Source organism: Thamnophis sirtalis, unplaced genomic scaffold, assembly GCF_051295495.1.
Source record: "Thamnophis sirtalis isolate CommonGarterSnake01/CBP01778 unplaced genomic scaffold, rThaSir2_p1.2 scaffold_8, whole genome shotgun sequence".
Classification (NCBI taxonomy): domain Eukaryota; kingdom Metazoa; phylum Chordata; class Lepidosauria; order Squamata; family Natricidae; genus Thamnophis; species Thamnophis sirtalis.
The window spans coordinates 23,767,036-23,781,336 of record NW_028261388.1 but is presented as its reverse complement, the minus strand read 5'-3'; the positions used below and the strand labels follow the sequence as shown (position 1 = coordinate 23,781,336).

Here is a 14,301-nt window from a genome sequence, read left to right as displayed (position 1 = left end):
TCAAGATGAAGAGCGAGAGGAGGAATTCTGGGAGTTGAAGTCCACAAGTCTTAAAGCTGTGAACTTTGAACACCCCTGGTTTTTTTTTTCCTAAAGGGTTAGGGGTGCAAGGGTCTTGTAACTTGACAGCTTTAAGACTTGCACACTTCAAATGCCAGAGTTTCTGAGCCAACATTTTGGTTTCTAAGCAAGAGCGTTGTTAAATGAGTTTCACCACATTTTACCAGTTGGCCATGCCTATCCAGTCACATGACTGTCAAGCCACTCCCACTCAGTCACATGGCCTGCAAGCCCACAAAGCAGGTCACACCTACAGAAGAGGTTCTAAAAAAATTTGAAACCCACCACTGCCTGACAACCATAAAACCTGCCTTGATATATTCATCTCATCTCATCTCACAGAACAAGAAATAAGAATCCTGCTGGTTTTTTTAAACAAAACCTGTAACCAGCAAAGAATATATTTAATGTGCTCGTTTAGCATCTACTTACCAACTTCATCCTTGACATTTGCAAGCTCAGCTGAGATCTCCTTTTCTTTCACAAAGGCACTTTCATTCTGTTTAAAACAATCGAAAACAGGCCATCAGTTCATTTATTCCCACAAAGTACTTCCATTAATGCATTGTCTACATTCAATTGAATAAACTGATTAAGTCTCAATAGTTAGCAATAGCAGTTAGACTTATATACCGCTTCATAGGGCTTTCAGCCCTCTCTAAGCGGTTTACAGAGTCAGCATATCGCCCCCAACAACAATCCGGGTCCTCATTTCACCCACCTCGGAAGGATGGAAGGCTGAGTCAACCCTGAGCTGGTGAGATTTGAACAGCCGAACTGCAGTCAGCTGAAGTAGCCTGCAGTGCTGCATTTAACCACTGCGCCACCTCGGCTCTTTGTGAATATAAATTAACCTCGGTTAATTTATATTCACAAAGATGTGTGTCTGCATTTATAGTTTGTTACATGTATGAGCTGAATTTGGCATGCCAAGTGTTTCCTTCTCCCTTTGTTACCTACAATATAACTCAGTGAGTTGGTAGGGCTTAGAGTGATGGAGAGGTTATTATTTATGCAGAATGTGGTTGAAAAGCAAGCAATATAGCTTTCCAGGTAATCATCTGAGAACACTGATGTCTTTGGTTGAGAATAGATTAGAACCTTTTGTCAGTCTAGCACCGTAACCAATATACCCTTAATGGTGAATCTATGGCACCCGTGCCACAGGTGGCACGCAGAGCCATTTGTTAGGGCACGCAAGGCATTGCCCTGTAAGCTCCAGTGTGCATGGCCAGTTGACTTCGGCCTTTTTTTCCGGCTGTTTTTTGCCAGAGGCTTCAGGAGGCTTCCTTGAAGCCTCAGAAGTGTGAAAAAATGACCCTAGGCCAACCCAAAAGTGACTTCCAGTTTGCCCATAGGGCTGTTTTTCTCTCCTCAGAGCCTTCAGAAGGCTTCCTTGAAGGCTCCGAAGGTAGAAAAACGGTCCTAGGGGCAAACTGGAAGTCCGTTCCTGAACTTCCAGGTTGCCTGTAGAACGAGTTACACCTCTTAGTAAAGATCAAAAGAGGAATATAAAAAATAATCTCATTGTTTTATTGTTTTATTGTTTGAAAGGCACCTGCATCGGGACGTGACTGATATGCAGAAAAAACAGTGAGTATTCTAATCACGTGCATCTTTTATTTTAAATTTTCAGATCATGAAAAGAAATGGGATAAAGGTGAGTTAATTGTAAATTGTAAAATGCCCAAATATTGAAAGAATGCTCAAATAAAATATGGGAAAAACAAGAATAAAGAAATGATAGTAAGCATCCTAATGATCGTTTGAGGGATCATAATAGCAATAGCACTTAGATTTATATACCGCTTCACAGTATTATATAGTCCTCTTTAAGTGGTTACAGGGTTATTGCCTTCAACGATCTGGATCCTCATTTTACCAACCTTGGAAGGATGGAAGGCTGAGTTAACCTTGAGCCTGGTGAGATTCTAACTGCCAAATTGCAGTCAGCAGGCAGTCAGCAGAAGTAGCCTGCAGTACTGCATTCTAACCATGCGCCACTACAACTCCCATAATGACACTTCTACTGAGGTTTTTACTGAATCAGTGTGATATAACAACAACAACAACAACAACAACAACAACAAACTTTATTGTCATTGTACATATATACAATAATACAATAATACAATAGCAGAGTTGGAAGGGACCTTGGAGGTCTTCTAGCAGGAAACTCTATACCGTTTCAGACAGATGGTTATCCAACATCTTCTTAAAGACTTGCAGTGTTGGGGCATTCACAACTTCTGGAGGCAAGCTGTTCCACTAATTAATTTCTGTCAGGAAATTTCTCCTCAGTTCTAAGTTGTTTCTCTCCTTGATTAGTTTCCACGCATTGCTTCTTATTCTACCCTCAGGTGCCTTGGAGAATAGTTTGACTCCCTCTTCTTTTTTGTGGCAACCCCTGACATATTGGAACACTGTTATCATGTCTCCTTTAGTCCTTCTTTCTCTTAAACTAAACATACCCAGTTCCTGCAACCGTTCTTCATACTTTTTAGTCTCCAGTCCCCTAATCATCTTTGTTGCTCTTCTCTGCACTTTTTCCAGAGTCTCCACATCTTTTCTACATCATGGTGACCAGAAATTGATTTAGCCTTTACTGGTGCAATCCATAACATGTGTTATGTGTTGCTCACAGTGGTAATAATGCTCACAATGGCAAATAAATGAGGTGTTGGCACTGACTTTAAAATCCAAATGGCTTTAAGATCTGACTAATGGAATTCCTCTCCCATTAGGGTCGTGTCCAGCTGTTCAGACCTACAGGAAAAATATTTTTGAAGGTGCTCCACTGTCAAAATCCCATCTCTCAAGCATGGGGGAGAGGACACAGATTTGTGTAATGCACTCCTCGAAAATTACACACACCCATTTTTACAGCATTTACACAATCTGAAAAGATTCATTTCAATATCAGCCAGCTAGGCTATCTGCCGATGGTATATCTGATACAGGGGGTCTTGTTTTGCCATGGCACTTCTTCCTCCCATGTCTGCTGCTGCCTGAGGCATTCTCTCAGTAGCTCATTCTTGGACGCCATCTTATTAATATATCCCTGGATACTCTAGATTTTGTCCAGGACAGTGGCTTTGATATACACCATAGCTCATCTGCTCTCTTGTTGATTGGTGTACAGTCCCTGGGTATTGGAGTTGAGCTGGAAATATCTCTATGTTGTGAAGCGCTTCCACTCCAGATCTTAACCTTGGCAACTTCCATGTCCTTCTTTGGCCAACTCACTGTACCAGCAAGGTTTCTGATGACTGTCAGGAATATATGTTGATGGTGTGGATTCTTCCCCTTGAGCTGGCTCTTCAAGGCCTGTATTACCCTTTGGTGGTACTTGGATGTTGCTGCTTAATTGCCTCCTCCTCATGGTTCTCATGTGACTGTGTAATACCAAAGTACTTATAACTGGTCTGTATGTCTGCTAGATGGCTCACTGGTGGTTCCACCCCTTCAGTTTTAATTACTTTCTGTCTCTTGACTATTATACAGTCCAAATATCATCTCAATGTCCTTACTGTAGATCCATGTCAGATGTATCAGCAATTTGAAGTATGGTTCACTCTTAGTATATACAACTTAATGTCATCCATGCAGAGAAGGTGACTGATGGCAGTTCTGCCACTGAGCTCATGAAGAACCAATCATTGTGATGATCTGGCTGAAGGGGTTCAAGCCTATGCAGCAGTGGAGATAGTAAATCAGTTGATATAGGCCAGTGTTTTTCAACCTTTTTTGTGCAAAGGCACACTTTTTTCATGAAAAAAATCATGAGGCACACCACCATTAGAAAATGTTAAATTTTTTTAACTCTGTGCCTATATTGACTATATATAAAGTAATTTTCCCACGGCACACCTTACACTATGTCACGGCACACTAGTGTGCCGCGGCACAGTGGTTGAAAAACACTGATATAGGCCACATTTTATATGCCACTTGAATGAGCTGTCTTGAGTTGACTTCCAGTATTGTCTTCTACAGTCCTATTGCATTCTTGAAGGAGGTCCTTAATCTCCGGTTAACTCAATGGCATGGCATTGAATCATAGGCTTTCCTATAGTCAATTTAGCCTGTACTGAGACTGATCTATCTAGAACTGAAGTCTTAAGTAACTGCTCTAGAGTTTTGAGCTTCTAGCAATGGGTGTTTTGAGTCTCTGGTGTTTTGTATGTATGTATGTATGTATGTATGTATGTATGTGTGTACCTTTATTTATTTATCAGCACAAATATAACATATGTATATATGTATATATATATATTTGTGTGTGTGTATGTGTGTGTATGTGTGTGTATGTATATGTATGTGTTAGTGGCTAACACAACTGCATAATATGTAATACAGCACAGGTTCAAATCCCAGTAAGGGTATGGCCAGCTGATGAGAGCTAAATAGCTTGAAATAGATCTATACTAGTCTCCCTTTATTTATTTATCAGCACAAATGCAACACAAATATATATATATATATATGCATTTTGTTTTGTTTGTGCTGATAAATATATATATATATATATATAACCACTCAAATGGAAACCTACTCAAAACTCAACAAAGGATAGCTTTCCAAAGAAGACAATAAGATCCGGTACATTAAATACCATTAATTTTACAACAGAACAGGAATAGCTGTCTTGTGCACTAATATTGTATGCCTTGTAGAGATTAAGAAAAGGACACACATGGGCAGGAACATCATGGTTAAAAAAATAGATCAGGAAATGTTAAATAGGAACTTAATAGCAGTATGAAAATGCCTTTTCAAGGTATCTCCAGAAGAAGCACAATTTTTTTTAAAGAGGGAATCACAGTTACTATACTGATATAAAGCTTTGTCTGAATCTCTGAAAATTGAAATGTCACTTCTGCTCTAGTCACTACTGATATAATGTAATTTTGGCTGCCGAACTAGAAATACAATGTATGAAGCTGACATCAGGAACCTGATTGTGGCCTGTGGCCAAGAAGGATTCCGCATCCATTTAATCAAAGAGATGCAATGTTGCACCAATTTTGATCCAGAAATGAATGTAATTGCTTTAGTGGGGGGAAAAGAAAACATTTAGAGGTGGGCGAAGTTTGTGGCTTATTAAATTGGCTGTATCCATTTTAGATGATCCAAAGTTCCCATAATAAGATTTGTTTTCTAAACAAACACTACAAAGATCCAAATGGCACAAATAGTTCATCCCTCCCCAATTTGATATCCTACAATTGTCCTTGACTACAATTTCATCTTCCTTGGCAGCACCATTACTAAGCAGTAAACACAAAAGACAACAGTCTTATGGAAATTTTAAACTAACCAAATTATATTCATAGTTTCGTGGATCAAAAACTAAGCAAAATAAATGTGCTAAGCTTTAAGCTTTTTGTTGTTTTTGCTGTGGAAGGTGGATTCACCCCTGGTATAAATAAAAGCCAACAAAGATACATTAATTCTGTCTCCCGCAACTTGGTTCTTTTGGACTATATCTACCATAATTCTCAATCACTAATCATGATAACTTTTTAAAATAGAATTTTAGCCTAACTCGAGGTTCAATGAAGGTTGAAGTGTATTAGCTTAGCCAAAAGATTATCATAGTTCATCCTGTGAGTCACATGGTCGGGCTACATATTGCTTACCTAGGATTTCTGGTTCAATGATATTATCCTGTATTAGAGCCAAAGACTCTTAGACTATTTTAGCATTCCTTATAATATTAGCTTCTTTTATATTTCACCACACAAAGGAAATTACGAGTCATGCTTAACCGTGCAGGTCACCCTAACCCTACTATACTACTATTGAAGGTGAAGCTAGGCAAAATAACATCAGATACCTGTACAATTAGCACAGGAGACCCCTAGGATTGTGTGCTCTCTCCACTTCTCTTCTCTCTATATACCAGTGACTCAGGGACGTGCAGTCACTAGAGGCAGGGGAGGCGTGGCCTCACCAATCATGAGGAAAAGGAATTTTAAAGAATTTTTAAAAAACAATTAAAGCCAAGGTAGTTGCTACCAGATTCACAGTGACTTGGAACAGTGCTTTGTGTTAACCATAGGAGGAGGCCAGAGAAATAGGGGCCTCCTGTGCATAAGGAATTTTTCGCCTTTTAAGAGATAACCAAGGGTTAAAATGCGAAGAATTCCTTATGCATGTCCTTCTGTAGAGGACATTTTTAGAGGCTTTTTAGAGTTCTCTGGGAGCAACTAGCTCAGTCTGACAGAGCTCTGGCCCTTCATGAGGGGAGGGCAGAGCAAAGCAGGGCAGGGCAGGCAGAAGCAGAGTTGAAATCGTCTCTGAAACAGCTGGAAAAAGGTGCGTGTGTGGGGAGGGGGGAGGAATTCAAAAAGTTTGATCGGAAGGCAGCAGGGGAAGAGGGGGTATGGCAGAGGACCTGCTTTCAAGCCTTTGGAAAATATATCCAATCCAACTTCTGTGTTTGTTTGAGAGTGTGGGAGGGAGGGAGAGAGAGAGGAAGGAGGGGGAGGGAGAAGAAAAAAAATGGGAAAACTTATTTTGCAAGGGGGGAAAATGCTGTCCCTTTAAATTGGAACTGAGCATGCCTGGCTGTGGAATTCTGGGAGTTGAAGTCCACAAGTCTAAAAAGTGCCTCACCAGCCCTAAAGCTGACCGCACGTCACTGCAGTGACTGCATCTCAAAAGATCTCTCTGTTAAAATACCGAAGTTTGCAGATAATACAACAGTGATTGGTCTCATTCAAGACAATGATGAATCTGCTTACAGACAGGAGGTTGAACAATTAGCCTTGTGATGCAGCCAGAATTATCTTGAACTAAATACACTCAAGACCAAATGATGGTGGTTTTTAGAAGAAAACATCCTATACTACCACCTCTTAACAATACTAGACAACACAGTATCAACAGTAGAGACCTTGAAATTTCTAGGTTCTAGCATATCTCAAGACTTAAAATGGACACCTAACATCAAAAAAGCACAACAAAGAACGTTCTTTCAGCCAAAACTCAGGAAGCTCAAACTGCCCAAAGAGCTGCTGATTCAGTTCTACAGAGGAATTATTGAGTCTATCATCTGCACCTCCATAACTGTCTGTTTTGGCTCTGCAACCAAACAAGACAAACATAGACTTCAATGGATAACCAGAACTGCAGAAAAAAAAACAATTGCTACCAATCTGCCTTCCATTGAGGACCTGCATACTGCATAAGTCAAAAAGAGGGCTGTGAAAATATCTACAGACCCCTCGCATCCTGGATATAAATTGTTTCAACTTCTACTAGTGGTGGGTTGCGGATTCCATTCCAACCAATATGGTTGGAACGGGCTTGCCAGCATCCATGTGGACGCGTGCAGCATACACGTACATGCGCATGCATCTTGGCGCTTCTGCGAGCCTCCGTAATGTTCCAGCTACTCAGCGGAGCATCGCACAGGTGCTGTATGCGCTATGCACATGTGTGGAAGCACTGAAGACATAAAGGATGGTAAGAAGCGAGGACAGGTGGGTGGGCCCTCCAGAGCACCGTACCGGAACGGTATCCAGTGCTCCAGGCTGGCTCCGGTACGCCAGTATCGGGGCATACCGCCTGCAACCCACTGCTGACTTCTACCCTCAAAATGATCCTATAGGGCACTGCACATCAGAACAACTAGGCACAAGGACAGCTTTTTCCTGAATGCCATCACTCTGCTAAACAACTAATTCCCACAACACTGTCAAATTATTTACTAAGACTGTATTACTATTATTCTTCTCTTCCTTACTTGTACCTATCTCTCCCAACTTATGACTATAACCATGTTGCTTGTTTCTTTCAATTTATATTGTTTTTATTTGTTTCCTAGTATGGTTTGATAGCTTATTAGTAAACTTGACTATCACTAAGTGTAGTATCTTTTTTTTCTTGATGAATGTATTTTATTCTCTTTATGTACACTGAGAGCATATGCACCAAAGTCAAATTCCTTGTGTGTCCAATCACACTTGGCCAATAAAAATTCTATTGTTGAATAGGGTCATGAAAAAAAAAAAGTTTGAACTCAAACTCTCTTAATTATGTCAGGAATGGATCAACATCTCTGATTTTTTTTATATTCCTCCTTTCCAAAGCTGATTCTTCCAACAATGTGGTGATGTTGCCAAATTCTTGTTGCAAGTGCCCTAGATATTTTAGCAATAGCATTTTAAAAGAGAGGCTAGCTATGTCTGTGAAAAAGAGAGAAGCAGAGAGAAACAATGTCTTTCTTTCCATCTGGATTTCACAGAAATGGATAGCTCAAGTAGACCGACTGCTAAATTAAAACACTAGTCCTTTATGAAGGCAACTAAATCCATGCAGAATATAACAAAATACTATGGAAACATTTCCCTCCCTATGTCATAATATTAGATCCGTTCAGTTATGTTAAATGGTGGAAAATTACAAACCATGTAAAATGTTGAATTAAATGTTGGAAAATATTATCAAAATATTTGGCACTTTAATTCTATAGGCGGATTTTAAAAACTCTTCATGGTCATCCGTAGGAATGTTTTTGTTTTTTATTTTTTATTTTTTGCCATAATGAGTGTTCTCCCATTATTGTAATGCATTTTGACAAAGCACATTTGATGATGAACGAGAGGAGAAATTTGACCTTGACCCCATTTCCCGCCCTGACAAAGTAGATAGGCATGTATTCTAAGCATGCTTAGGATACATTGGAATAAAAATCTTTACAAATGACATATTTCGTTATCTTGCAGACATGGACTGTGAAGGTAGCTGGTGACACAATAAATTATTTCATGATATGAAATAAAACAATATACCTCAGCTACATTCTCAAAAGCATCCCAGTAAACAATATCAGCACCTTGGAGATTCGATTGCTAATTAAAAATAGAGAAATGATGTCTACTCCCGTTAATCTAATCCTGACAGATGTTAGAAAATTTGCAAAGCACTGAAATAGTTAAAGCAACTATGTTAAAGTCTCACCCCCCCCATAAAAGCTAACCTCCATTTATATTTTATTAATTCCATGGGAAATATTTTTGTTCTAAGACTTGGAACCCCTAAATCTCTTGCATTAATGGATTTATTATGATGGTCTGGTCTCAGACCTTTTACAGATTACAGACTAACAGAGTTGGAAGGGACCTTATAGGTCATTTAGTCCAACCCCTCAAGCAGGAGATCCTATACCATTTCTGACAAATGGCAGTCCAATCTCTTCTTGAAAGTCTCAAGTGATGAAGCTCCCACAACTTCCAAAGGCAAGCTGTTTCACTGATTGTTCTCACTGTCAGAAAGATCCTCCTTATTTCTAGGTTGAATCTCTCCTTTCCATCCATTATTCCTTGTCCAGCCTTCAGGTGCTTTGGAAAATAGCTTGACCTCCTCCTCTCCGTGGCAGCCCCTCAAATATTGGAACACTACTATAATGTCTCCCCTGGTCCTTCTCTTCACTAGACTAGCCGTGCCCAGTCCCTGTAACCGTTCTTCATATGTTTTAGTCTCCACTCCCCTAATCATCCTGGTTGCTCTTCTCTGCACTTTTTCTAAAGTCTCAACATCTGTGGTGACCAAAACTGGATGCAGTACTCTAGGTGTAATCTTACTGGGGCTTTATAGAATGGTATTAGTACCTCATTTGATCTTGATTGTATCCCTCTATCTTTTGATGCAAATAAATTAGTTTTAAAATATTCATTTTTAACATTCAAGGTCAGGCTGATAAAAGCATGATAAAATGAAGCTAATGCAATTTCAATGTATCAAATCTGTCAAAACAAAAGAGGTTAAAAACATTTTTCAGCAAAATGCCCGTTGTCCTTGTCCTTTCCTTCAGTGCTATCTTTGTTTTTTTTTAAACTATTAATAAAGAACATTACAAGAAGTTACAAGAATCCAATAATTAGGTACCAACAATAAGTGAGATGCATAGCTGCTCAGCTTTGGGGCAGATTTGATAAATGACCATGACATGGTACTAATGTTAGCCCTATATTCAACCAGATGTCTATTTCTGCTGCTGGATTCAGTTTGTTTGAAATTTCAAGTTTTAGCGACTAATTTAAAGCCTTCATAAAAAGATCAGACAAATCATGGAACAGATGCCCATTGATATCACCAAGGACAGTAGCACTAAATAGGGGATAAGCTACTGAAGCTGGCAGTCTTTATTGTGATTTATTTTTCCACTTGGCTGCATCTGATTGGACACATCCAAAACAGACAGTGAGCTATCTGGAACAAACATATTTCCTATTCACAAATATCTTATTAAAAATGAATTCAGTTTATCAATGCAGAAGGCCCCTCAACTTATCTCTGGAATCCTTCCCCAAAAAATTCAAATCACATTAGAAGCCCTTAAGATGGTAGATAGCAGAGACGTGACTCCCAATTTTGGCCCTCTCAGAAGTGGCTCCCAATTTTGGCCCTCATTCTGCAAATAGATACCTAGCACTGTGTAATTATCATTTAAATAATAAAAATGTCAACAACCTTGAAGTTATATTTGTTCTTTGTTCTTTAAAGTTCTTTGTTCTGGAGTTCTATCTTTGTCCTATGCCATATATTTGTAGCTGTTTCTGTTTGTTGTAAGAGGTCTTGTGAGACAGTTTGCTCTATAAAGCGAATGAGATTGCTTTATGTAAATGAATTTATTTAAATTACACTTTCATTCATCTAAATACAGCTGGATACACCCTTAACTCTGGTGTCTTGTGCTTAAATGAGAACCTTACCTGGAACATACTTTAAAGTACTTCTTCCTCCTGCAATTTTAAATTCTCTAAATTTATCAATATTAATTTGCAAGCATTTAGCAGTACTTCACAATAATTACTACTCCTCTCACCGCAATATCTCTATTGTGATTAACATGCACATGTAGCAGCTGATGGATTCTCCACCAGAATACATGGGTGAACTCAGATCTTCCTAACACAAATGCAACCTTCTTTGTTATGGCACCAAGTCTGTTTTTTTCTGTCTTTCTCACTATCTTGGACAAAGCCTAGTCATATTTGGTGGGTGTGGACATGGTGCTTAGTCACTGTTACTCTTACTCCAAATGTAAGAGTTTAATTTGGGAGTGGAAGACATATCTGTTCTTATTCTTCTTTCAATAAATATTTCATCCATCCTTTCTGGGAAGCAATCAACAGTTTTTAATGTTATTGAGTTTCAAAATTATCTGTCATTTATCTTTCCAATAAAGCATTTGAAATACTGTTACTTCAATAGAAGGAAGACAGGCACCTCCCTTCTCATAATACCTTCAATTAAACTTTGCAAGACCAGATTATCATCAGGCTTTCCCCCCTAAAGTCCACAGTTTGATGAGTTCTACATTAAATCATTTTATTAACATAAACAGCACTATATTTCAAGCTATACTTTAATATCAAGATCACCAAAAAGAGGCTCCAATGTGTACTTTAATAGGTATCGATTCCAATTGGTAATAGAATTTACTGAATGTTTCTGCCAAGATATTTTATGGTAAGCAAATTAAAAGTTTACGCCTAAGTTTCAGAGGCAAATAATCACCCATTCTGTATTAGGAACAAGCTTTTTTTTGTCAATACCTTATTTTACAACTACCAAACTCTAAGCTGACATTTAAAATACATTTCACTTTGACATGCACAATTCCACCCCACCCATATTCCTTTCATCCAATAACAATGCAGCTCCAGAATCTTTGTTAAAATTAGGTGACAAGCAAATACAATGGGAAAACAGAGATTTACCAAGGAGAAAGCATGTAATTCTCATGCAAGTCAAATAAAGAGAGACAGACAGACAGACAGACAGAGAAGTAAAAGGACACAAGACACCCACATGTGGAGGGACATGGCAGCATCATCTCTAAATCTGCATTCCACAGGTAGCCTTCACTGATGCAAATTAAAACAACAAATCAAGTCAGTTCTCTGCTCATTGTGTCACCGGTTTGCTATGACTCTCCCCCAAAAATCCACGACCACACAATTTCAGGCTGCAGAGTAGAACTGATGCAGGCAAGACACTGCAGTGTGAGGGTGAATCGGATGGTTTTTGTTTGCTTCGCAGCAAATGAGAAGTCAGCACATTAAGGCAGGGATTAACACCCCCATTCCCGATCCTTCCCATTGCCTCCACCTCCCTTCTAGTCAATCAGAGCTCACAAGGCAACCTTACCTACCGTAGCTAGAGGAAGAATCAGAGATAAGAGGCTAGCAGTCTGTTGTTTGAATTAAGTCAGGAAAAAGAAGATGTAAAAGATGGAAAGTACCGTTTTGTCCAGGCACTGGAGACAGTAATAAAGCTTGCAGCAGCACTGGCCCATTCTGGCAGGCTGGCTGAAAAAGCAACCAGCTTCATTCAGATTGTTTAATTCCTAAACCCCAGGAATGCCTTTTTAAAAAAAAACCGGAAAGGAGAAGATGGACTGCTGGCCACTGACACCAACTTGTTTCTGTGATTCTTCTGTAGCTACCAGGTTCTCTGCTCATTTAACTTCAGGCATGCCGGAGGATTAAAAAGGAGGTGTGGCCAAGCAAAGCAGATCTAGATTCTGCCAGAGGAAAGGCAGAGGGGAGGAGGGACAATGTGCGACTGGATGCCTTCCCACAGAACAAGGCAGATCAATAAAGAGAAACCAACATAATATATGAGCAGTCATTCTCTGGAAGCACCCAGATGCTCCTCCCCGAACAGCCAAATAGACAACACAGCATGCCCAACCCAGCATCACTGTGCACTTTATTGTACCCACAGTTGCCTGCAAAGGTAGAATATAGATAGCTGCATGATGGATGTGAATGCAATACAAAATATTAAAAGTGGATATATAAGTAGTGGAGGAAGCATGCACATACAGCACATTTGGGTAAGTTAGGAGAGTGCATGTACTTCAACCAACAGAATTCCCAAGTTGAACTGCTCTTAACAGAAGAGAATAACAGAGTGGGAAGGGACCTTGGAGATCTTCTAGTCCAACCCTCTGCTCAAGCAGGAAACCCTATATCATTTCAGACAAACCCCTGGGGAAGATCCTTACTGGGGTGCCAGAAGGAAGACTACATAGCCAAACACAATAGTAATCGCTTGTATCAAGTGGCTTCGGATGGATTAATTTTCTGAACCATTCAAGAATGTCAAGTGTGTTACCTTTCTACCACGACCAAACAAATGCATAGGCCTTCTTCTTCATTAGAAACATCTTGCATTATTATCTTCTCAAACTAGTTATCTTCTCATTAGGAAGTGACATGGGGCCGGGTGGCAATGGCAATAATGCCGACAGTGTGAACAGGCATTCTCATATCTATATAAATCAGTGTTTCTCAAGCTTGTCAGCTTGAAGAAGTCTGGACTTCAACTCCCAGAATTCCCCAGCCAGCAAATGCTGGCTGGGGAATTCTGGGAGTTGAAGTCCAGACATCTTCAAGTTGACAAGCTTGAAAAACACTGATATAAATCCATTTTTATGTTTTAACTGTGTGTTCTGCAAGTCATATCCCACTGGCATAAGAATTCTCTTTAGCTTGATTTTAATCCACATATTTGACACAATAATTCACTGTCGGTTCCACAGTTTTTGTTTGGAAATGCCTTAAATGAGTCAACTGTAATTCCCCATCGTCTGTTTCCTATTTTATAATCTATTTGCTTCAAATAGTAATCAGAGGCCAATGGCCGATCATTTCAGTGGGACTGTTGTTTCTGGAAAATTGTATTTAGTTACACACACACCCTTCATCTATAAAAATTTTCTCAGCCTCATCAAGTTTAAGATGTATGAAATTCAACTCCCAGAAGTCCCTAGCCGGTGGATTGACTGGGCAATTCCAGAAGTTAAAGTCCACAGATCTTAAAGTTGCCAAACACTTTTCTTTTTGCTTCAGTTTTGGTGGCAAGAAGGATGAGCACTTTGACAAAGTAGAGGGCTCAGTAGCAATTGGGTGTGGCATTGTTCTGAGAATGACTTCATGACAGAATCATCCCTGCTGGTAAATTCAAAAGGGGAGCATTAAAACTAAAAGCAATCTATAATAAGGATGACATCAGGTGAAGTGCTGCAGGCATGCGGGAAGCCAACCTACATACTTAGGAGAAGGTCCTCTAAAATATAAAGAGACTAAGGCAGGGGCAAACCACTTCTGTATTCATCATACAAAAGCTATGTATGCAAATCAGGGATAACTAATTAAGATGTCCAATCAAAGTTCAAACAAAGGAATGGAGTGGCAGCTGTTGCATGAATAAATAATG

At 39.4% G+C, this 14,301-nt stretch overlaps 1 protein-coding gene across 4 annotated transcripts in view; it reads right to left on the bottom strand.

Moving 5' to 3' along the window:
- MTUS2 (microtubule associated scaffold protein 2) overlaps nt 1–14,301 on the bottom strand; it is a 342,103-nt gene that overhangs the window by 33,448 nt on the left and 294,354 nt on the right. For all 4 annotated transcript variants that reach the window (XM_087721256.1, XM_087721254.1, XM_087721253.1 and 1 more), the window contains one exon: nt 493–559. In XM_087721256.1, the coding sequence (XP_087577382.1) occupies nt 493–559 (67 nt within the window). The remainder of the gene's footprint in view (nt 1–492; nt 560–14,301) is intronic.